This window comes from Stigmatopora nigra, chromosome 2 (genome assembly GCF_051989575.1).
Source record: "Stigmatopora nigra isolate UIUO_SnigA chromosome 2, RoL_Snig_1.1, whole genome shotgun sequence".
Taxonomy (NCBI): Eukaryota; Metazoa; Chordata; class Actinopteri; order Syngnathiformes; family Syngnathidae; genus Stigmatopora; species Stigmatopora nigra.
Window position 1 is genome coordinate 18,592,883 of NC_135509.1, and position 22,827 is coordinate 18,615,709.

Here is a 22,827-nt window from a genome sequence, read left to right on the forward strand (position 1 = left end):
CACAAAAGTATACACTATTGTTTTATCGGGTGGAGGGCTTATTATTGTAATGAATTTACTATTGGTTATTCAACTTTTTTTTCTATCAAATGTGGTCCAAATACTTGATTTTTTTACTTTACTGAAATCACCAGGGAATCTATTCATATTGCGAATAAAATATTAGACAATGAAAATGTTATATGATAATGTTTGTGGTATTTATTTTGAGTGTCTGAACAGTATACGAGAAAAACGAACTGTTGGGGACTTGTATTATTGTATTTGTTTAATGTGGTGTTATACATTTCAACAATTCTTTTGTGTGATTTGGTGTGAGTAAGTGAGAAATACTTTCTTGAAATGCCATCCCAACAATGATGTGAAGCAGTCAATAAACGGTAGAATGCACGAGTGTATTGCAACAGAATCTCTCTGTATGCTGATCCGTGTGAGAAAGCGTGTTCCTCAGCATATGCATATATAAGCCTGCTATACACTTTCAGTTACAACACTGTTGCTGTTCTCTCTCTCTCACACACATACACACACACACATACAGGGACACTGAAAAGGCAGAGTCCCTTCTCCCTGTTATGCAAATAACGCCAGGCCTTAAAATGTTTTGAGTGAGAATTAAACGTGAATTAAATGAGGCTTGGCTCTTTTCTCCTCATTCTATCAGTGTAAGGCAAAGCTCCGTCTCCATGGGAGATCCCCACGCTGTTGCTATGCCTGTTATGGGATTGACAAGACAAGAAGTGACATAAATACCGTAGCCGGCGTTCAATCCAATTATGTGGCGTGGTCCGCTTCAATACCTGGTAGTCATGCAGAGTTGCGCTGGCGTCCTTGCATTCAGCCTCAGAAATTAGACGGCGTTTTTCATTCAGTGTCAAGCCTCTTGCTAACCTTTCTGTCTTTTTACCGCAACTGGCCCTGAGTCTTTGCCCTCAACTCTGAGCTTGACTCAGCTCAATAAAGGCCTTTTGGGACCGGACAATTTGGTTCCCCTTGCTCACTCAGACTGCACAAGTGAAAGAAAGTCCCCTCTAAAGTTATCAAAAGACCAATGCTTATGAATAGCTAGCTACTGTTATAATCATCCACACGGAGTAAAAAAAAGAAAAAGTAGGAAAAAGGAAAGAGAAAGGAAATGTCTGTCTCAAAATCCACACTCTAAGAACACAATCAGGTTTCTGATTTTTGTTATGTGCTTCTGCATTCATTCATCTTTTTCTAAATGGACGATCTTCCTTTTGTATTCAGATTGTTCTTTCATTCATTATTCTTACAATGGTCCTGGGGGTGCTGGAGCCTATCCCAGCCAAGTCACAAGGACACCCTGAATTGGTGGTCAGCCAATCCCAGGTCACAAGAAGACACACAACCATTCACACTCATAAAAGGATCAATTTTAGAGGGCTCAACTAGCCTGTTTTTGCACATTTTTGGGATGTTAGAGGAGGAAGCTGGCCTAGTTTTATTTAAATGAATTTATTCGACAAGAAGAATTTATTCATTGCTTTTATACCTGCTGTATTTTGCGGATTATAAATCGCAGTTTTTTTTCAAAGTTTGTCCTGGGTGCGACTCATTAGTGAAATTGTTAACACATTATTATATCAATTCACATGTTATTTTCAAATTTTGAAATATGCAGCCGAAAACGGGCGGTTGAAAGAAAGTTTGGAGTTAGCAAGAAACTTATAAAGGACTGGCGAAAAGCGGGGGTTACTCTTACGGAAAAGAAGAAAACAAAAAAAGCTAATCGCGTCTACCTCCCGAGTTGGGGGAGTTGTTTAAAAGTAACACTGAGGATAAAGATTTCATTGGATTTAGTAATTTGTAGTGAAACTGATAGTTTGGTATACTTGTTGGCATGTTCTTTATGCTAGAGTTATCTGAATAACTCTTAATATTACGTCGTTAATGACATTACCAGGCATGTCAGTCATGTTCGTAGTCAAGTTAGTATACCGTACACTTATTCAGCCTGTTATTCTCTATTTTATTTTTTATTTTAAATTTTCTTTCAAGATGACATCTTTTTAGTGGTCAAAAATTGACATACACTTCTGAAGAACATAATGTCATGACTCTCCTGAGTTTCCAGTTATTTCTGCAACTCAGCTTTTTCTCTGATAGAGTGATTGGAACAGATACTTCTTTGTCACAAAAAAAAATTAATGAGGTTTGGTTCTTTTATGACTTTATTATGGGTGAACAGAAAAAGTGATCAAATCTGCTGGGTCAAAAATATACATACCGCAACACGAACTAGCAATTTTGGTGACTTAGAAAGTTGCGTCAATGAAATGAGCTTCATAGCCTGGACTCTTTACTTCTTGTGAGTGACTACAGCTGGTGACTTCTCAGAGGCCATTTAAACAGGGCTCATGGAATGCAAATGCCCACAAACACTACAATGGGAAAGTCAAAGGAGCTCAGCATGGATCTGAAAAAGTGAATCCTTGACTTAAACAAGTCATGAATTCACCTGGAGCCATTTCAAAGCAGCTGCAGGTCCCAGGAGCAACAGTGCAAACAATCGTTTGTAAGTATAAAGTGCATGGCACTGTTTTGTCATTGCAAACATCAGGAAGAAAACGCAAGATATCTGCTGCTGCTGAGAGAAAATTGGTCAAGAGGGTAAAGATTCAACTGAGAATCACCAAAAAGCAGATCTGCCAAGAATTAGAAGCTGCTGGAACACAGTGGTCAGTGTCCACAGTCAAGCGTCTTTTGCATCTCCATGGACTGAGAGGCTGCCGTGCAAGAAGAATGCCCTTGTTCCAAAAGTGGCACCTTAAGGCTCGACTGAAGTTTGCTGCTGATCACATGGACAAAGATAAGACCTTCTGGAGGAAAGTTCTGTGGTCAGACGAAAGAAAAATTGAGCTGTTTGGCCACAGGTGAGGCCTTTAACCCCAAGTACACCATGCCAACCGTCAAGTACGGTGGTGGTAGTGTTATGCTGTGGGGCTGTTTTGCTGCCAATGGAACTGGTGCTTTACAGAAAATAAATGGGATAATAAGGAAGGAGGATTAGCTTCATAAATATGTACGGGCAACACTAATACTATCATTGAGGGTTGCAAAATATAATTTATATTATATTATTACTATTATATTATCTGAGACTACTGTCTGGAAGCCATAAAAAAACATTTATGGGGGAGAAAAAAAAATCGGAATTTGTGAAAGAAAACACTAAATACGCTCTTTGCCACTACGACCTTGATTAAATTTGTGGGTGTTCCAGGCCAGACTTGTTTTTAGTTAGATAATGTGCGGCTATCATCTATAGTCCAAATTATGGTTTTCCCAAGCGTGGGTTATGAGAAATAAGCTGTCGCGAGAAGTGTGTCAATAACGCTACTATAGCAAAAAAAATGAAAACAAAAAACAAATGCAAACTAAACTTGACAAGCAAATCAGTTCCCCTCCTTCTGCCTGTGTAGTGTTTGGCTTGTGTTTGAACCACAGGGCCTATTTTAACTACAGACATTTACAAGGTCCCCTCTAAACAACCTGCCAGGTTCCTTAAGAGCATCACTAAAAGGCTGCGGAACATTATGAGACTCTAGTGAGATTAGAGCAGAATGTCCTTTGAATTGAAGAATGGCTGCTCTTCTAACGGCAGAGATTGTGTTGCAGTGATGTGACGCTCTTAGCTCCCATGACCAATCTGCAACTAATGAGCATGCTATGTGTCACAAGTACCGCAACGATGGGGACACAGAGGTATAATACTTCTCATATTTGTCTGCAGCACAGTCTAATTGCTTGCGTGCACTTTCCCTTTTGTTGTATGCAAGAATTCAAGAAAAGGATCTTCTCACACTCTGACACCGATGAAAATTCATGGGGCTAGGCCATAAAAGTTTCACAGTGAAATGTCAGAGCCATCAGGGGACTGAATTATTGAAGCAGTAAGCATTGCTTGAGGGGGTTGTTGTTTTTTATTTGTTATTTTTTTGCCAATAGGAAATCCTGTTTCAAATATCCAGGAAAGAACATTGATGTTTTAATGGAAAAATATTAATATCATCTCTGAAAAATCTCTGAACTGCTTTATCCTCATTAGGGACACAGGGGGTGCTGGAGCCTCTCCCAGCTGACTTCTTGCCAGAGGTGGGGGAAACCTTGAATTTGTGGCCAGCCAATCGCAGGGCACAAAGAGACAAATAACCATTTTTGTTCCCACTCATACCTAGGGACAATTTAGAGTGTCCAATCAGTCTACCATGCATGTTTTTAGAATGTGGGAGGAAACTGGAGTACCCGGAGAAAACTCACGCAGGAAGAACATGCATATCACACACAGGTGGCCCAACAAGCCACTCAGCCGCTGGCCCACCAGAAATATTACAATTAATTTTTTAAAATGCTATTATGGTGGCACATAAGCTAATTTTGATTTGAGTAGAGATGACTCCTTGGCATAAAATGTCAGAATGTTTTTGTCTTTTTTGGAAGATTTTTGTTAAGGAAACTCATTCATTCATTTTCTGAACCACTTTATCCTCATTTGGGTTGCCGAGGTTTAGTTGTAAACTCAAAATTCCCCCTATGTGTGATTGTGTGCGTGAATGGTTCAGTAATCCCTCAAATGTCACAGTTCATGTAGACCAGACATGGTCGTGATAATTGAAAAACCGCGAAGTAGGATCACCCCTATTATAACTACCTTTTTATTTTTCTTGTGTCCTGCCATTGGGTGGCCCCCATTTCAGGGTATCCCCTGCCTGGTGCCTATAGTTAGTTGAAATAGGCTCCAGCACTCCCACAACCCGTGTGAGGATAAAGCAGTTGTATAAATGAATGAAAGGTGTATATCAGATGTGTCAAAGTGGCGGCCGGGGGGCCAAATCTGGCCCGCCGCATCAATTTGTGTGGCCTGGGAAAGTAAATCATGAGTGCCGACTTTCTGTTTTAGGATCAAATTAAAATGAAGCAGATGGCTGTATATTAAATGTCCAGATTTTCACCCTTTTAAATCAATAATTGTAATTTTTTTTATACATTTTCTCTGTTTTTAGTTCAAAAATAATTTGGTAAAATCTAAAAATATATGAAAAAATGCTACAATAAACATTGTTTTAGATCTATAAAAAATGGAATATCCAGGGCTTTTAATCAGTTTCTTTTAATCCATTTATAAAAAAAAAAATCTAAATATTTTATCTTAAATGGTCTGGCCCACATAAAATCAAGTTGACGTCAATGCGGTCCGCAAACCAACCCGAGTCTGACACCCTTGGTGTATATCCTATAAAAAAAAATAGATAAATAAATCCCCTTCATATTTTTGTATGGCATAGCGTCTGACAAACAAATTGAAGTTGTTTTTTAGTCGAAATGCTTAGCACATTGAGAGAACAGGTGCATTGCGTAGGACTCCGTTTCTCTGTTGCTGTCTAAGCAGCTTTGTTCACAGGCTTGTCTCTCTCACCCACTACACAGTGAGCTGATGTTTAATGGAAAGTTAATATGGTTTTAATGCTTGTCGCTGCTCTTCGACACCCTGGGCCCCACTAATCCACTCTGTTCCACACCGCCTGGAAACAGATGCTCTAGGGCAGAGAGAGATAGGGATAGAGAGAGAGAGAGAAAGAGAAACCAAGAAACATTGCAAGAGACAACATGAATATTGTATGAAAATCTTCATTCGTTTGTTGATTTTTAGTTTAAAATGAACTTTTTAAAGCCGTCTAAATTGTTTTTTTTCTGTGGAAATGTTTTTTTTATATATGATTATACTCACACACACCAGGATGAAAGGAATTTTAGGCCTATCAAAGGACCAGTTGTGTTTTTATTTGGTTTATCAGAAGAAGAAAGATGTGACGACATGCAGAATTTTAATGTTTTTACCCTATACATTTTGGGTGTTCAGTATTTAATTTTTAACATTGTTTCATACAGAAATGGATTTGAAAGATTTTTTTCAGAGTTAGTAATATTGCCATCTGCCTCAAAGAATTGATTTGGTCGTTAATTTAAAAAAAAACAGTGTTAAATTTAAAAGTCTATCTTTTAATGAAAAATGTTCTCATTCAGTTAAATCCAATTAATCAAGCCCATGACCCTTGTGGGAATAAGCGGTTCCGAAAAGGAATGATCATAAATGACAAAAACTTACAAGAGTAAACGGTAATATGCAATATAAATATACTAATAGTATGTATGTTCTCCATCTGCATTGTTTTGCTCTGTAGTTATCATTTTGGGTTGTTTTTCTATATACAATTATGGGTATAGAAATATTAGAATGCAGAAGGCCATTGCTCAGGTATTGTAATGAATTAAATCGCTTGATTTTATCATATAGTGAGGGAAAAAAATGTCATTCATGAATTATAACAATTAACATGGCTTTGATAATGTGTCAATCAATGATTTGCAGAATGTGCAGTCGTACCTCCACTTAGAAAATTAATTGCTTTCAGAACTTTTTTCGTAACTTTAACATTTCGTAAGTAGAGGTGTACTTTATTTGTAAATTCTCTAATTGGTTCCACGGTCCTCGCACAACTACCAACTAAACCCTTTTAAATTCGTCCCAGAAGTGTCCCAATTTTGTATGAAGGTTGTGAGGAAACACACCAATATGAGAGTAAAATTATAAGGTAATTATTTATTAATGTCTAAAAATAAATAAAGCATTTGCGCCGCTTAAATAGTTTTCTCCGTAGCTATTATAATGGGAGATGTGATATCTGTGTTTGTCCGCCAGATGGCGGCAAGAGCCCGTTCTACCATGGCCGAAAGCCGTCCACATTGTAGTACAGTGTTACCTCGGTTATCGCGGTTAATGGGGACCAGGACCACCCGCGATAAGTGAATTTCCGCGAAGTAGGGATTCCCCTTCAAAAATGCTTTTTAAATTTGTTTAGTTTTTTATTTTTATTTGTTTAATTTCTATTTATTTATTTATTGTTTATTTTGTTACCCCCTGTATACAGTACACCATATAGAATACGGGTAGAGAGAGTGAAATTCATGTTATAACAAAAAAAACTGTAAAATATGTTGTTTCAATGTAATATTTGTATTTTTTCCCCCAAAAAAATCCGCGAAGCTCTGAGTCCGTGGTCGCTGAACCGCGTAGTAGCGAGGGAACACTGTAGTACATTTTACACTTTTACGTGTGCCCTGTGTGTGTGTGTGTGTGTGTGTGTGGGGGGGGGGGGTTAATATGTGCTGTGTTGCATTTGTATGGTTTTTAATCATTAATAAGGGGAGCACTTAGCTGACGTGGACAGGTATGTAAGAGAGAATCTTGAAACATGGATCGTGGTTGTTGTGAGACAGTCAATTGAATTGAATTGAATGATTATATTGTCAATATAAGAGATAGAATGAGAGCCCAGTAGAGTGTAGCAATGTTCTAAAGCGAGAATCAATGTAACCGCGACAATATTTTCAAAATAAAATAACAGATATGGAAACACATTTAATTTTGGGGGGATTTCATAACTTGAATCTTTTTCGTATCTTAAGTCACTCATGTGCATATAAAGAATTTTGTAACCTGAGGCATTTGTAAGTAGAGGTATGACTTTATTCTATTTTCTTATGATAAATTCAACACTACTTGTAAACCACTACCCTGTCCATTTGTTCGTTAGGATTAATCAAGTGTTAATGCATTGGCATTATAATTAAACAACTACGGTATCCCCAAAGACACAGCGTTAGTGGTGTGACCTCTGCATGCGTGATCAATTAAGACACGTATAGGGGAGGGTTCATATTAGAGAAGTTCTACAGGCTAAGAGCTTTAAAATGAGTCTTGACTGGTGTTTAATTCACTAACAGCTGTTACGTTTGTTAAGAATCGAGGAGCAGGCTGTTCTGTTTTTTGACCCAGGAGGAGAAATTAGTTCTGCTGATGTCCATTTTCCCTCCCAGAAAACCATCTGCTCTACTTCAATACAAAAGAGGGATTTTGTGAAGGAATAAAATGCTTTGAACGTAATAATTTCTCGTTCTCTCCCTTTGAAAGAAGTGTTGGTTAAAGTGTCGCATTTCCCAGCTGGTCAGGTGCTCAGCAAATCAGCTGCACTTTTAATGATGGCCTCCTTTTGTTGAAGAAGGGAGCCTTAAATCATAATGCCTGATAATGAGTAAACGGTAGAACTTAAACAATGGGTGAAATAAATATGTTACTTAAATAAAACACAACTTTATTATTAATATTTTTTACTATAAAATGGCATTTTTTGTCAAGGTTTTACAAAGTTGTAAATGTGTAATGTTGCTTTCCGGCTTGTATTTAACTACTTTTGTATATTCACTTATATGTTTTTCCATTAAAGCATACATTTTCTTTTAACCACGGGTTAATACAGCAAATAAAATTATATATGAAAATATTTTTAAAAACAGTTGATCTATAATAATATTAAAATACATATATATATATACAAATTTATATGCAAAAATATATTTTCTGTACCACTTCTAGTGATTTAAAATTCTAAATTATACAATCATTTGTGTTCAATGGAAAAAACCCATTTAGTAGATGACCCCAAATATATAAATAATTATTCATAAATTCTATATAATTATTTTTCCTGTTTTGTATGTTAAAATACACTGTATACATACTTTTCACTATGTAGAAAAGCAACTAGTATACATATTTCATAGTTAAGTCATGCCTTTAATGTCAAGAAAATGTACATTAGTAATGTTGTTTATCAGACTTTCACTGTCTACCCAAATTACTTTCAAACCCATTTGAGTCCTAATCTTCAGTATCAATTCTGAACCACTTCCCCAACTCTGAAAGTGTGGAAAAAATACAACACACATCGGTGGAAGCTTGGAGTTTGAACTTAATTTCAATTTTTTGGAAGGGGTATGAATGAATTGAACGTTTATTGCCATGGAATGGACTAAGTTAATACTATTCCACCACTTTTTTTAATGAGTCTGTAATTTCGTTTTACTTCAAAGCAATTTAACATCGTAAGCAAAAAAAATGTATAGGAACAATACAATAATGATTTACAAATGATATGATCATAATTGGGGCAGGTAAGTCGTTAGCATGTTGGCCTCACAGTGGTAGTCCTGAGTTCAAATCCTGGTTGGTCTACCTGTGTGTGGGTTTTCTTCGGGTATTCCGGTTTCCTCCCACATTCCAAAGACATACACGGGAGGCTGCTTGGATGCACTAATTTACCCCTCGGAGTGAGTGTGAGCGTGAATGGCGAGTTTGTGGCCTGAAATTAGCTGAGATAGGCTTCAGCACCCCCGCGACCCTATCGAGGATAAAGCGGTTCAAACAATGAAAAAAAGACAAACAAAAAAAAGATAGTATTTGATTATTTTAATGCCCAAAAATACCCACCTGGCCTATAAAGGGTTAATAACTTGTTAGTGTAAGTATTTGAAACAGCTGATAGCTGTCCACTGTAGTGACCAGAACGTAGTTGTACTTGTTCCTGGACGTGTATATTATTCTACTAATGTGTGGCCTCAATGGTCTATTTTTATCTGATTGACCCATCTTATGATGCAGATATTTCAATATATGTCTCACAGGCTACTTATTGTAAGACTTCCAAAAGTTTGAAGGAGAAGGAGGACTCGCCCACTTGTTGCTCTCAAATCCAATCAGGCCCGGAGAATAGAAGTTTTGGCCAATCCCTGTTCATAAACCTGGCCGATGATGGGCAGGGCGTTGAATTTTCGAGGCAAAGTCGATTCTATAAAAGTTAAAAAAAAAAAAAAACAATCAGCAACCAATAGGCGAATCCCGCGACAAGTTGTCCAGAGTGTCAAGACAAGAAGTGAACAAGTTTGGTGAGCGCAAGGGCAAGCCATGATGTTTCCCTGCAGCGCCTTGTCGCATCCTTTCTACCCGGACCTGCTGCGTCCTCCGGCCGCTCTGACTTGCCCCGTGCCCCGGTCGCTGCCCTCGGGCTACCGCGTGGAAGATCTCCTCCGAATCAGCCAGCCGGCGTACCACTACATTCAGCGGAGTTTCTCGGCCGCAAACCCCGGCGACGTCATCTCGCTCAGCCCGGAGCCGGGCTTCTCGTCCCGGGCGTCGGGAAACGGTGCCACCCGCTCCGTATTTCAGTGCTCCGAGCAGCCGAACCACAGCGGCGGCTCGCAGTCGGCTTGTCCGGCTTCAAATTGTTTGAAGTTTGGCGTCAGTGCCATACTGGCACCGTCCACAAGGGGTGGTAAGAATCTCCTTGACGAATCATGAATTATACACTAAAGTACAGTAGTAGTTATAGTATACTGTGGATTATATATATATATATATATATATATATATATATATATATATATATATATATATATATATATATATATATATATATATATATATATATATATATATATATATATATATATATATATATATATATATATATATATATATATATATATATATATATATATATATATATATATATATATATATATATATATATATATATATATATATATATATATATATATATATATATATATATATATATATATATATATATGAATTATTTGATTTTATATATAGTCTTAGTCAACCCATACAATCATGAATTAAACTTGAAATGAAATATTAATAGTTTTTAGATTATAGTGATTTCTAAAAAGATGATATGGTGTTATGTTGATGTACTCCAGGTTGCTCATCTTCTCCAGTTCACAGTTTGCAAACCAAATCTTTTCCTCTACCGTTCTTGGATGCAAGTCTTCATCCTTTCATCAGAGCATCCTACTTCACAGGTAAAAGGACTTAAACAGCTCTTCTACTTGAACACCACTTGTCAATATTTTGGGGGACTAAATCAAATATTGGACATAAATGAGAATATGTTATAGAATTTCAATGCTAAACAATGCAAGACAAATTTATCTGGACAAAATTGCCTTTTCTGTGAGGTTTTCGCTCTCTCTCTCTCTATTTTTATTTTTCTATGGTAAATAATAATAATAACTACAATGTGTATGATTTTCACATCGTTCTTTTCTGATAAATGTTATGATAAATAATTTGGGGAAAATGATGCATTTCCAAAGGTTTGGATTTTTTTCATATTTGTTTTATCATAATTCTGGTATTAATATGTGTGTGATATAAGTGACATGGGCAAGATCATGTACATTTTAATATATACTAAGTCATCACTAAAGTCACAACAGCCCTATTAGTTTACGAGTAGAGAAATGCTCGCAAATGCGCATGCATGCAAGCGTGAAGGGTGTGTTGCGTGTTTTTCTGTACGTATGATTGGCAAATTTCTTGCATGCTACAAAGAACGCCTGTGGAAAATTACTGCTAATAATTATGGTCCGGCGACTAATAATTGATCATTTTTTAAGCATAAAAATAAATATCTTTGTGGAAATGTATTGCAATAATGTTTTACCAATTATTTATTGCCGACCCCTGTTTCTGAATACTGCGGTTTCCCCAAATTGGAAAAACATGCATTGTATCAATCCATAATGGTCCATGGGTGTGACCCCCCGCGGTCCCTGCAACCCTTACGGGGATGCGTGGCATGGCAGATGAATGAATAGTTGAGGAAATACGCTGCCTCAAGTTGGCTGGTAGTGTTAATCTCGTTGAATAGATGAAGTAATGAATATTGAAACACAAGCAACAAAAAGTAAAATGAATGAATGAATGAATAACCACATTAATAAAATTTCTTCTCAGGAAAAAAAGCTTTGGACAGTAAAAAGGATAATTCTGCCTTCTGCCAAAAATGAAGATAAAAATCTAAACACTTGGCAACTTTATACTTTAAGACCTCTTAGATGATTTAGAAACTAGAATTATTTCTTGGATTGGATTGGATAACTTTATTCATCCCCTATTCGGGAAATTACATTGTGTGAGTAGCAAGAGGGTGCTTAGACAGAACAGCAAAGCAAAAACACAAAGTACTTTAAGACACAAAGTCTTCTCCCTTCTCTAATAACATCCATTGCTGTCCAAGTAACGGAGAGATAAACACGTATGTCCTATGTTGAAGGCAAATACTATGAGATCCATTGGTGTTTCCAGGGAGATTTTTATCACTCATATCAGCGCACTGTGGGGTAATAGTTACGAAATGAATTGGTTCCAAGACTTTTTCGTAACTTGAAAATTTCATAAGTAGAAGTATACTTTATATTTAAATTCTCGGTCCTCACACAACTACTAACGGAACTCTTTAAAATTGGTCAACCCAATTTTGTAAATAATGTATAATGTAAAAAGAAGCAATATAACAATATTAAGCATTATTATCTTTCTCAGTGCAAAATCTTGAATATTGGTGTTATATATATATATATATATATATATATATATATATATATATATATATATATATATATATATATATATATATATATATATATATATATATATATATATATATATATATATATATATATATATATATATATATATATATATATATATATATATATATATATATATTTGATAAAAGTTTAGGACAATGCATATCGCAATTTTGTATAAAATAATGTGAGGAAACAAGCAAAATTAGAGAAAACTATAAGGAAATGATTGATTAATGTCTTAAAATAAATAAAGCATATAAAAATGTACGCTGTAGAAATATCTCCCTCCGCGGCAATTATAGAAGTAATACCCATGTTTGCCCACCGGATATCGGCAAGGTCCTATTCTACCAGGGCCGAAAGCTGTCCACTTTGTAGCACATTTTAGACTTTTGTGTGCACTACGTGTGAATGTGTGTAAGTGAAAATATGCGCCAGGTTGCATTTGTAGTTTTTAATTCCTTAAGGTGAATTCCAGATAAAATGACGGATAAGGAAATTCATTTACTTTTTGGGTGATTTCGTAACTTGAAACTCTCGTACCTAGAGGCATTTGTAAGTAGAAGTATGACTGTGTAGCTACCAAGTTTGTGAGTGTGCGCCTTTTGGCCTGGTGTGAATACAAACCAGCAAATTGTTGTATGGCTCAAACAGCTGGTTTGTGACCTAATAGGAAGTTGTCTCAGTTGACTTTCAAGCAAACCGTAGTTCAGTGTGTTTTATGCATGTAACCTAGTGTTTCCCAACCATTGTGTGGCGGCAAACTGGTGTGCCGTTAAAAAGATTGGGAAATACTAGTGTTAGCGACCTCACGGTGGACTTGAACTCACACACACATTCGCACCTAACAGCCTTCTGTCGCCACAGGCTGGCAAATGGTTGATTCTAATATTGTGTTATCAAATATTAGATTTGTGTTAAAAAGAAACAATGTCGCTAACAGTGCGCCAAACAAAATAAAACATTAATATATATATATATATATATATATATATATATATATATATATATATATATATATATATATATATATATATATATATATATATATATATATATATATATATATATATATATATATATATATATATATATATATATATATATATATATATATATATATATATATATATATATATATATATATATATATATATATATATATATATATATATATATATATATATATATATATATATATATATATATATATATATATATATATATGTGTGTATTTGATAAAGGTTAAGAACAATGCATATTTCATTCACACTGCATAGTTAAAAAAGAAAAAGCATTTAAAAAAAAAAACTCAGGGTGCAGTCAATTGAAAGTCCTCTCATTTTCCTTCCAAGACATGGTCAGCCTTTTAACTTTGGGATACCCCCATCAAGTTGAAGACCTACTTAGGGGATACTCTGACTGCTGACATTAGCACCAGTTGTTGTTATCTACAAATTAGTCTAGTTTGTCACGCTCCATATATATTAGTGCCGTTTGTCATGGTTTAAATGTGAGGCGGGTAGCTTCCCAGCTCGGGAACTCAGTGCCTCTTCACGCGCTGTCGTTTTCCCACCGAGCTCTTCTACTTGCTCACAAAACTCCCAGCACCGTGACCAATAGGAGCCCAACAACCTCCCCCCCCGAAATACACAAGCACGCTTTGAAGGTTTTATATAGTAGCTACAGTATGTTTAACACTTATACATATTACTTACTCTGTGTTAAGGCATCACTTTGCATGATTTCTCTCTGGCCATGAGAAAGAGATGCAAAAAAAATTAGTTGATGACAGTGTAGGGAAATGATAGCGCATATTATATCAGGGTAGGTACATAACACGCAAAATCTCCAAGATGCCAGCATCTAAAGCCTTTTTAACAGTAGGACATTATACTGACCTGCCTTTAATGGGCCTGTAATATACTGGCATGTCGACAGCCTTCTCCACTCAATTCTTTGAAACACAATCAGCTTTCTCTATGCATTTGCAGCCTATACAATCCCCCTTCATGCTTCATTAGAGGTAGTGTGAGTTGCGCTTTGGAGAGCCAGTCTCATTAGCATCGGCTCTGTTTGCACCACTTGACAAATTGGACTTTTAAACATCACATTTCAGAGAGGACAATTCTATTTGAGGCCGAGTCAAGACTGACTTGCAATTGCTGACAGCGGGTGCTCTACTCAACCCACGACTAAGGCGAACAAGGAATAACGGAAACTTTTTGAGTGTGGAGAGTAGTTCAAATGGAACTTAATACGCGTTTTGTCCATGTGAGAGCAAGTTGGTGTGTATTTTGTGTTTACATATATGGTGCATAGGTCAATTTCAAGTAAATTGTCACAACAAAAAGGAGCAAATGAATTAGAGTGGCACCTTTAGATACGAGTTTAATGCGTTCCGGGACTGAACTCGTATGTCGAATTTTACTCGTATCTCAAATCAACGTTTCCCATAGAAATGCACTTTAAAACAAATTAATTTGTTCCAAACCTCTGAAAAAACACTAAAAAAAACAGGATATTGGATTAGATTTTTTTTCAATTTGTTCTAATTTGCCATCTATAAACAGAGTAACAAATAACTACTGGCTATGATGTTTAATAGTACTAAAATTAGATGGATTTCGCGAAGGGGAGAAAGAGCGACTTTTTGGACGGCAACTTGGATTACGATACAGACACACTCAAATATAAATTTAATCTAGCATTACACTAAATTTAATTGTAATTTAGTTTTACCTGTTGACACCTTTCTTCTCCCAGGTTGGCTTTATTTGCCCCGCCTCCACCCTCACTTTCAGATGCAGTTAAAAGAAACCTATCGAGGGTTGTTTGCTTTTGTCTTACCTTCAAAATATTCCGAAAATTATGCACACAAATGTCCTCACAAGAGCATAATGCACGGCCACATGCTAACGAGAAGTAGTAGCACTCCACTCAGTGCTCATAGAGACATTTACACGAGGGAGTTGGGACCAGAAAGACAGTGCCAATGTTGTTCCCAAAACCAGGGCGTTGGCCACACTTGGCTGTATGCTTGTACAGGGTGACCCAAAAAGATGCGTACCCATATTTTATTCGATAAAAAATAATTTTTTTAACGAAATCCATAAACAATTGAGGAACTGAAAACTGCCATCACAGCAAAAATAAGAGCCATCCCAAAAGAGGAGTGTGTAAAAGTGATTGACAACTTTGTCAGACGAGTACAGGTTTGCTTGCAACGTAATGGTGGACATTTGGAACACATCTTGGGAAAGCCATAAATTGACTAAACATTGACAGAAATAGCTGAAACTCTGGTGAATGGTCTTCCATAAACTGAATAATGTGTGATTGTAATTTGAAATAAATAGCTTTTTAATCATCGTCAAAATAGAAATTTTCATAGGTACGCATCTTTTTGGGACACCCTGTATATCAAAATTTGTCTCGTAACTCAAGGTAAACATTTGCACAAAATTTTACTCGCATCTCAAATTGCTCGTATGTCGAGGTATTACTGTATTTAAGAAAATGAACTTTGCTTGAAGGACAAAAAAAAATTCATACGTAGCAACAAAATTTCTTCAAAAATTACATGTTATTTAAAGTCACTTTTAAAGCATTGGTTACTTTAAACACATGAAAATATTGAATCAAAGCCATCAGCTTTCTGGTGAGTATATAATAATCAAAGGATACCCTAATAATCAGTATCATTGCGAGTTTAATTTCTAATTTGGAAGTTTCCTTAAAAAAATTAGCAGAATGGACATAACATAACAAGAACAGATGTGCTGTGATTTTTCTATTACACTACTACAGTTATCTTAAATTCTTTTTTTTATCACTTGTTGCTTCAGCTTCCTCCTCCTCTGTGGTCCCAGTCCCAGGAACTTTTTCATGGCCCATTGCCCCCAGAGGGAAACCTAGGCGGGGCATGCTGAGACGAGCTGTCTTCTCCGATCTCCAGAGGAAGGCCTTGGAAAGAACTTTCCAGAAGCAGAAGTACATCAGCAAGCCAGACAGAAAAAAGCTGGCCAATAAATTGGGGCTCAAAGACTCACAGGTACAGTACACACAGTATCAAAGACACCTTTCTTTATCTATTCTGACCAATATTTTTTAATTTATATAAAGTCGTACCTCTACTTACGAAATTAATTGGTTCCACTACTTTTTTCGTAACATGAAAATTTCGTAAGGAGACTTTATATGTAAATTCTAATTCACCCTGATACTACAATTCTGATAATTTTAATACCGATATAGTGAAATAACGCTCTCTGGTGGCAGAGAAATGCAAATGTGACAACCAAACCATTTCTTCCCCACTGTATGTACATGTTTTCCAACCTCAATGCATGCAGATTTGCCGTATAAATGAAAATCAGATACTTTTACTGAAACAACCCATTTAAACTTAGAATAAAGTAGGCTTTGTAGAATGTGTCATATTAACAGTGGTTAGGATTTGTAGTTAACCAAGATTAATTTATCTTTCATCTCATTTTCTGAATGGTTTTATCCTCATTAGAGTCGCAGGGGGTGCTGGAGCCTATCCCAGCTAACTTGGGGCACAAGGCGGGGGGCACCCTCAATTGATGGCCAGCCAATCCCACGGCACTAGGAGACAATTTAGGAGCATACCTAGGAGCAATTTAGTGTGTCCAATTAGCCTACCATGCATGTTTTTAGAACGTGGGAGGAAACCCACACGGAGAAAAATATGCAAACTCCACACAGGTGGATGTGACCTGGATTTGAACCAAGAACTGTGAGACCGACACACTTGCATCACAGGGTCGCTCAAATTTATTGATGGAAACATGAAAAGAGAGCATGGACCCAATCTGAGGGAAACAGGACGGCCAGGACAAAGGTGTAGTAAAGGGTTTTAATTAAAGAGACAAAAAACAAATGCATGTCATTGAAAAACACTAAACTGAATCAAAAGTCAGAGGATCTAACATACCTGGGAAACAGACACACACACCTAACACTCTGACATGAACACATCAAGAATTGAATAAACAAAATGGACTTAAATATACACAGACTTGGGTTAACGAGACATTGATTATAGGCGGATGACACACAAGGCAACACAAAAGATCATACACAGGAGAGTTGACAACAGGTGAAAGCAATGGATAATCAAGGCAAATTACATTAAATCAATACAAAAACACCAAAAGAGGGGGTCCGGCGGATTCGTGGTTCGTGTGTTGGCCTCACAGGTCTGGGTTCAAAATCCAGGTCGGTCCAACTGTATGGAGTTTGCATGTTCTCCCTGGGCTTGTGTGGGTCTCCTCTGGGTACTCCAGTTTCCTCCCACAATCCAAAAGCATGCATGGTAGGCTGATTGGACACTAGATTGCCCCTAGGTGAATGTGAGCGTGAATGGTTGTTATTCTCCTCGTGCCCTCCGATTGGCTGGTCACCAATTCAGGTTTTCTCCCGCTTGGTGCATGAAGTCAGCTGGGAGTGGCTCCAGCACCCCTCTTTACCCTTGTCAGGATTAAATGGTTCAAAAAATGAATGAATGAAAACACCCCAACAAAACCTACCACAAAGCCAAACTACAACAAAATAATAAAGTATTATGAAAGAAAGCCAGGGTTTCACTTTGTTGCTATGCTACTAAAAATACAGTAATTATGCTAATTTACCTTGAAAACAAACCAAAGGCTGCAGATGTAAAGAAGGTTTCAACCCAAGTTTTTCCCCATATAGGTGAAGATCTGGTTTCAAAATCGGAGAATGAAATGGAGAAACTCCAAAGAAAGAGAGCTGCTGTCAACAGGGGGTTGCCGTCAGCAGACCCTCCCCACCAAAACAAACCCCCATCCAGACCTGACCGACGTGGGTAGCAACTTCTGCCACAGCAGGCTGGAAAGGACGGCGGTCAGCAGTCAAGGACAATTGGAGGGTCACGAGTCAAAGCTGCCACGTCTTCACCATCACCATCATCGGTCTTCACCGTCAGAGTCCAGTAAACAATCGGAGTCAGAAAGTGAAGAAATCAATGTCACGTAAGAATAAGAAAACCAATCCTTCCTTCCTTTCTTGCAGTGCAGTTAACTTCCAATGTTGGTTGTGATGGCTGACTACCGCAAGTGTCTGTGTTCATTTTGGGACTGGCTGCATTTTATCAGCGTTTACTCCTGTGTACAGTTTTGTATCTAACTTTTTTATATTTTGTTTCATGTTTTGTGTACACGTAAAATATGCGACTAGTATATTGTTTTGTTTTCCTCTCAAAATATACAGTATTTTACTCCACTAGACTTTATTGTATTTTTGTAATGCTTATTTTCAATATAAATAAATAGACCAATGGTTTAAATCACTTGACTACAAAATACTTGTATTAGTTTAGCACATTTCACAAAGTTTTTTTGGTTCATAATTTTATCTTAGAGTATTAGAGTATATGGTTTCACAATTCCCCTACTGTAAAAAAATGATCTACAGTGTTCCCTCTTTACTTCGCGGTTCAGCCACTGCGGACTCAGAACTTCGCAGATTTTTTGGGGGAAAAAATACAAATATTACATTGAGGCAACATATTTTAGTTTTTTTTGTTATAACATGAATTTCACTCTCTCTACCCGTATTCTATTTGGTGTACTGTATACATTTGGTATGCATTTTTGAAGGGGAATCCCTACTTCGCGGAAATTCACTTATCGCGGGTGGTCCCGGTCCCCATAAACCGCAATGACCGAGGGAACACTACTGCGTATAAAGCCTCATGTCCTAAGATCAAAGCTGCATGATCTAAAAACTGTGCTGCATTTTCAAAGCTCCGTTTAAAAACAAAAAGGTGCTGTGTTCAAATATATTTGAAAGTTAGCCCTTTTAAATTATCAATCAGTATCAATAATTATCACAATAACTAACAAGCCAACTTTTGTCTTTCAAAATAGAAACTTCGAACTACTGTGAATAAATACATTACTTTTACTGTTGTTAAATTGTGGAGTAACTATGTTACCTTCCTTTAAAAGAAAAGAATATATAATATGATATTTAAAAAGTGTTTTTGTTGTTCTGTTGTGCAAAAACACAATTTATACTATGAAATGTAATGAATAATCCAACCTTCAAAAATGTTGACAGGCATCTTTTTCATAAAGTTTTCTTAAAACCAAAAGTGCCATAGCAATATAAAGAAACAATAAATAAATAAAAGACATCACAATTGGCAAGCCGACTATTTTTGATGTAAACAGTAAATTTATCTCACATGGCTATGTTTTTTATTTGAGTGAACTTAACCAATTTTAAATCAAGTTGGCAAGTTTAAGATTTTGGCAACATTTTCATAACATTTGCATAAAATTGGGAAGGTACTCATTCAAATTCAGACACCTGGGGCAAAGAGAACATTTGAAATAAGCCTAATTGGGATTACAACAAGTCTCTTCCACATGAGCCAATTGTATTGTATTGCAATTCCAAGTGTGCAAAAATAATTTATGGAGAAAAAAAATCCTCAACTACTCAACTAACCATGTTTATGCAATGCAAACTTTATTTACAAGAGAAAAATAAAAAGAAACACGGATGTAATGCCATGTTCTCTTCAGTTTAGGCTGCGAGAAATTCTTTCAGTAGGATGAAGATCTCAACATAAAGAGATGGTTTCAAGAGAATTTCATAACATTAATATTGGCTATGGACTCATGTCTCAAAGAAGTTTTGGTGTTAAACGAGGACATTACTTTAGTACATACAAATAGTATTTACAGATACTCACAGTGTCCATGTTGGGGAAGGGTGGCCAACTCCGAACCCGAAAGCCGCTATTTGGTCTGATTTCCATATCTCCATCCTCTACAACACCTTCATAAAATCAACTTATCAGACAGCTCTTAAGAAGCTTGGTTCCAATCCCGATTATTTGATTCAGGAATGTTGGAGTAGGGATATAGAAAACAGACCAGATAGCAGGTCTCGAGGCCCAAAATTGGCCACTCGTGATGTTGGGGTTGAACCTGTTTACGATAGGTCATTGAGAGAGTAAGTGGAAGAAGGTGAAGGTCTATTTATATGGAAAAGACCACAATCAGCATCCAGGTTTTCATTCCTGTATTATAAGGAGAACGGGGGAATTATCCCTGAAGTGCAGCTATCACCAACTTTAGCCCTCAGTTTTTACGCCATTATGATGTAAGGGAAAGTACTTGACTCCTTGACCAATGGTGATTCAATAATGTAAAGCCAACAATAATTCCCCCGTCTTGTAATTATCGTCTTACTTTTACAATCATACTTCATCTGTACATAGAAGCCTAATGAATAATAAGCTCTGCTATTCTGTCTTCTAAAACCGAGTGTCAAATACAGCCTGATGGGGAATGCTCTTCTATTCAGAGTAAAATGAAAAAAGGAAATTAATTTTAAAAAAAATCGTTTTTAAAAAGGTTAGCAACGTTTTTGTTGGTTACATTTCTAACAGTAAAATTGAGTAATGACCAGTTGAGGGTCGACCCTTCCTATCGCCCAGTTAGCAGGCTACAGTTTACCCACAACCCCTTTAAGGATAAGCCTTATAGATATTGGATGGACATTTAAGAGTCTCCTCTCTTGGTCCAAACACAGCACAGTCCACTTCAACACAGCGATATGGCTCTGCACATTACGAATGGCAACAAAACAAGACTAGGGTTGACTGTGCACTTTTTTGCTCCACCATAAAAGCAGAGGTTATACAACCTAGAAAAATCTGCAGTATGAGAAAATCTGGCAACTTTTTAATCAAAGAATAAAAACGTACGACCATAACTAAATGCAGCTCCATTAAAAAGATGAACGTTAAAAAAAAAGAAGAAGAATGAGCGAGGAGGTGATTTTATACACAGGAAGAATGGGAGTTAAAGTTCCTAATGCTTGTTAGGTCCATCTAACAGAACAGGGAGGAGAAACACAAGATTTGCCCTAAAACAAGGCTAGTTTCCACCATGAGATGATATGATGTGTTCCTACTCCCGGTTGCTCTTAATACGCTCCAGGCGTTTCTTCAGGTCGCCCAGGTTGGCTGCTGGAGAGGCCGAGCGTGTGTGTGTGTTGGACGGAGAGCGAGACTGAGCCTTGTGTTCTTGCTGATAATGCTCCCTGGATTCTTTGAGCTGTGACAGCTTACTGTGAAGCATGTCAGTAGACGAAGCCACTGACGGCTTGGATGAAAGAATTGAGGAGATAGGAGCTCGTTCTTGGGGCTCTCCGTCACCACCACTGTTACTCTGCAACAAAAGGCAAAAGAGAAATGTTTGAGCCCAATGAAAAAGTTGAGGATTACATTCTGGGATATTGGCTCACATTGTTTTTAAAGTAAAGCATATGTGATTAACCATTTGACTGTCAGAGCTTTAAATTCTCCAAGCTTGGTTTGTGTCACAAAACATGGAGAAAAAAATATAGCGTATATATAATATAGGACTGACAATTTCAAACTAATATAACACTTAGCGGAAATGTATTAACGTTTTAGGGGATTTTGTAAATTGGAACATAATTTGCATATGACGATGTTTCGTAACCTGAACATTTCGTATGTTAAGGTAGAACTGTATTTTATGAATAATTTTAAATTGCAATTTTGATTCTAAAAATCTCACTTGGCCATCTACAAAGAAAAACATTCCTCCAGATCTTCACTTTGCAACATTGCATGAAAAATATACTCACCCTGGTGTTTTCCAGTCCTTGTCTCTGACGCAGGATCTTCAGTCTTTCGTAGTACACTGCAGGCTTCAGGTGTTCCTCATTACTACTCAGACTGTTGTCAGCCTGATGCTGTGCAATCACTGCAGAATAGCATATTACTTGGTATCTGTCCACAAGTCAGTGACACTTCTAGTCTGTACGCTCACCTGTTGGGTTTTGGATCCGAGGCTTACCCTCTCGTTCAGACTCGATCATACGAAGGCCTCTCTCTACATAGCTCTGGAAGAATGGCGATGTGTTTTTGAGGAAGGGCTCAAGGTCCACATCCCTGCACTTCTGTTTATACTCATAGAGTTCTGTGAGACCCTGGGGACATTTCAGTACAGTATTAAAACACATTATAGACCAATATGTGAAAAGCTATTTAAATAATGCCCATTAAAAGAATAAAATATATGTGCTAAAATGTGCTATTAGTGCCATGCCAGTTGTATTGCTTAGGTTGTGTAAAGGGGGACCAGTTTATGGCCAATAGTTTCCATGGTTAGCATAACATACCAGTTTCAATCAAGCATGAAAACTCCATTTAAATTACATATACAGAGGCAAAAAATACAACTTTGAAGTGTGGAAAAAGTAATCAAACACACCTCTTTGGTGTTTTCCTTCGAGCCAATTTTTTTGAAGATTTCTGATAGAATGTCACGGTCCTTTGTCTTTGACATGCCATCGTCCTTGGAACAAAACATTCATAATTCAGTCAGCTTTTTCTTCTCATTAAATGTTTGTTTTAAAAAGATGATCCTAACAACACCAAAATTTACTGCTTAATTAAAACTACAAATTTAC

General features: G+C 36.9%; 2 protein-coding genes across 6 annotated transcripts in view; one reads left to right on the forward strand and one right to left on the reverse strand.

Annotated features, from left to right (window-relative positions):
• The first annotated feature begins 9,426 nt into the window (after window positions 1-9,426).
• Window positions 9,427-18,550, forward strand: LOC144185916 (homeobox protein DBX1-B-like). The gene is made up of 4 exons (XM_077710511.1): window positions 9,427-10,190; window positions 10,642-10,743; window positions 16,167-16,372; window positions 18,040-18,550. Exons 1-4 carry the CDS (start codon window positions 9,824-9,826, stop codon window positions 18,340-18,342), a joined length of 978 nt encoding a protein of 325 aa, XP_077566637.1. The 5' UTR covers window positions 9,427-9,823; the 3' UTR covers window positions 18,343-18,550.
• Window positions 18,551-19,820: 1,270 nt separating this feature from the next.
• ckap5 (cytoskeleton associated protein 5) overlaps window positions 19,821-22,827 on the reverse strand; it is a 39,301-nt gene continuing 36,294 nt past the window's right edge. For all 5 annotated transcript variants that reach the window (XM_077743078.1, XM_077743067.1, XM_077743106.1 and 2 more), the window contains 4 exons: window positions 22,629-22,712; window positions 22,185-22,344; window positions 22,000-22,118; window positions 19,821-21,554 (listed from right to left, as the gene is read on the reverse strand). In XM_077743078.1, the coding sequence (XP_077599204.1) occupies window positions 21,294-21,554; window positions 22,000-22,118; window positions 22,185-22,344; window positions 22,629-22,712 (624 nt within the window). In that variant the 3' untranslated portion in view covers window positions 19,821-21,293. The remainder of the gene's footprint in view (window positions 21,555-21,999; window positions 22,119-22,184; window positions 22,345-22,628; window positions 22,713-22,827) is intronic.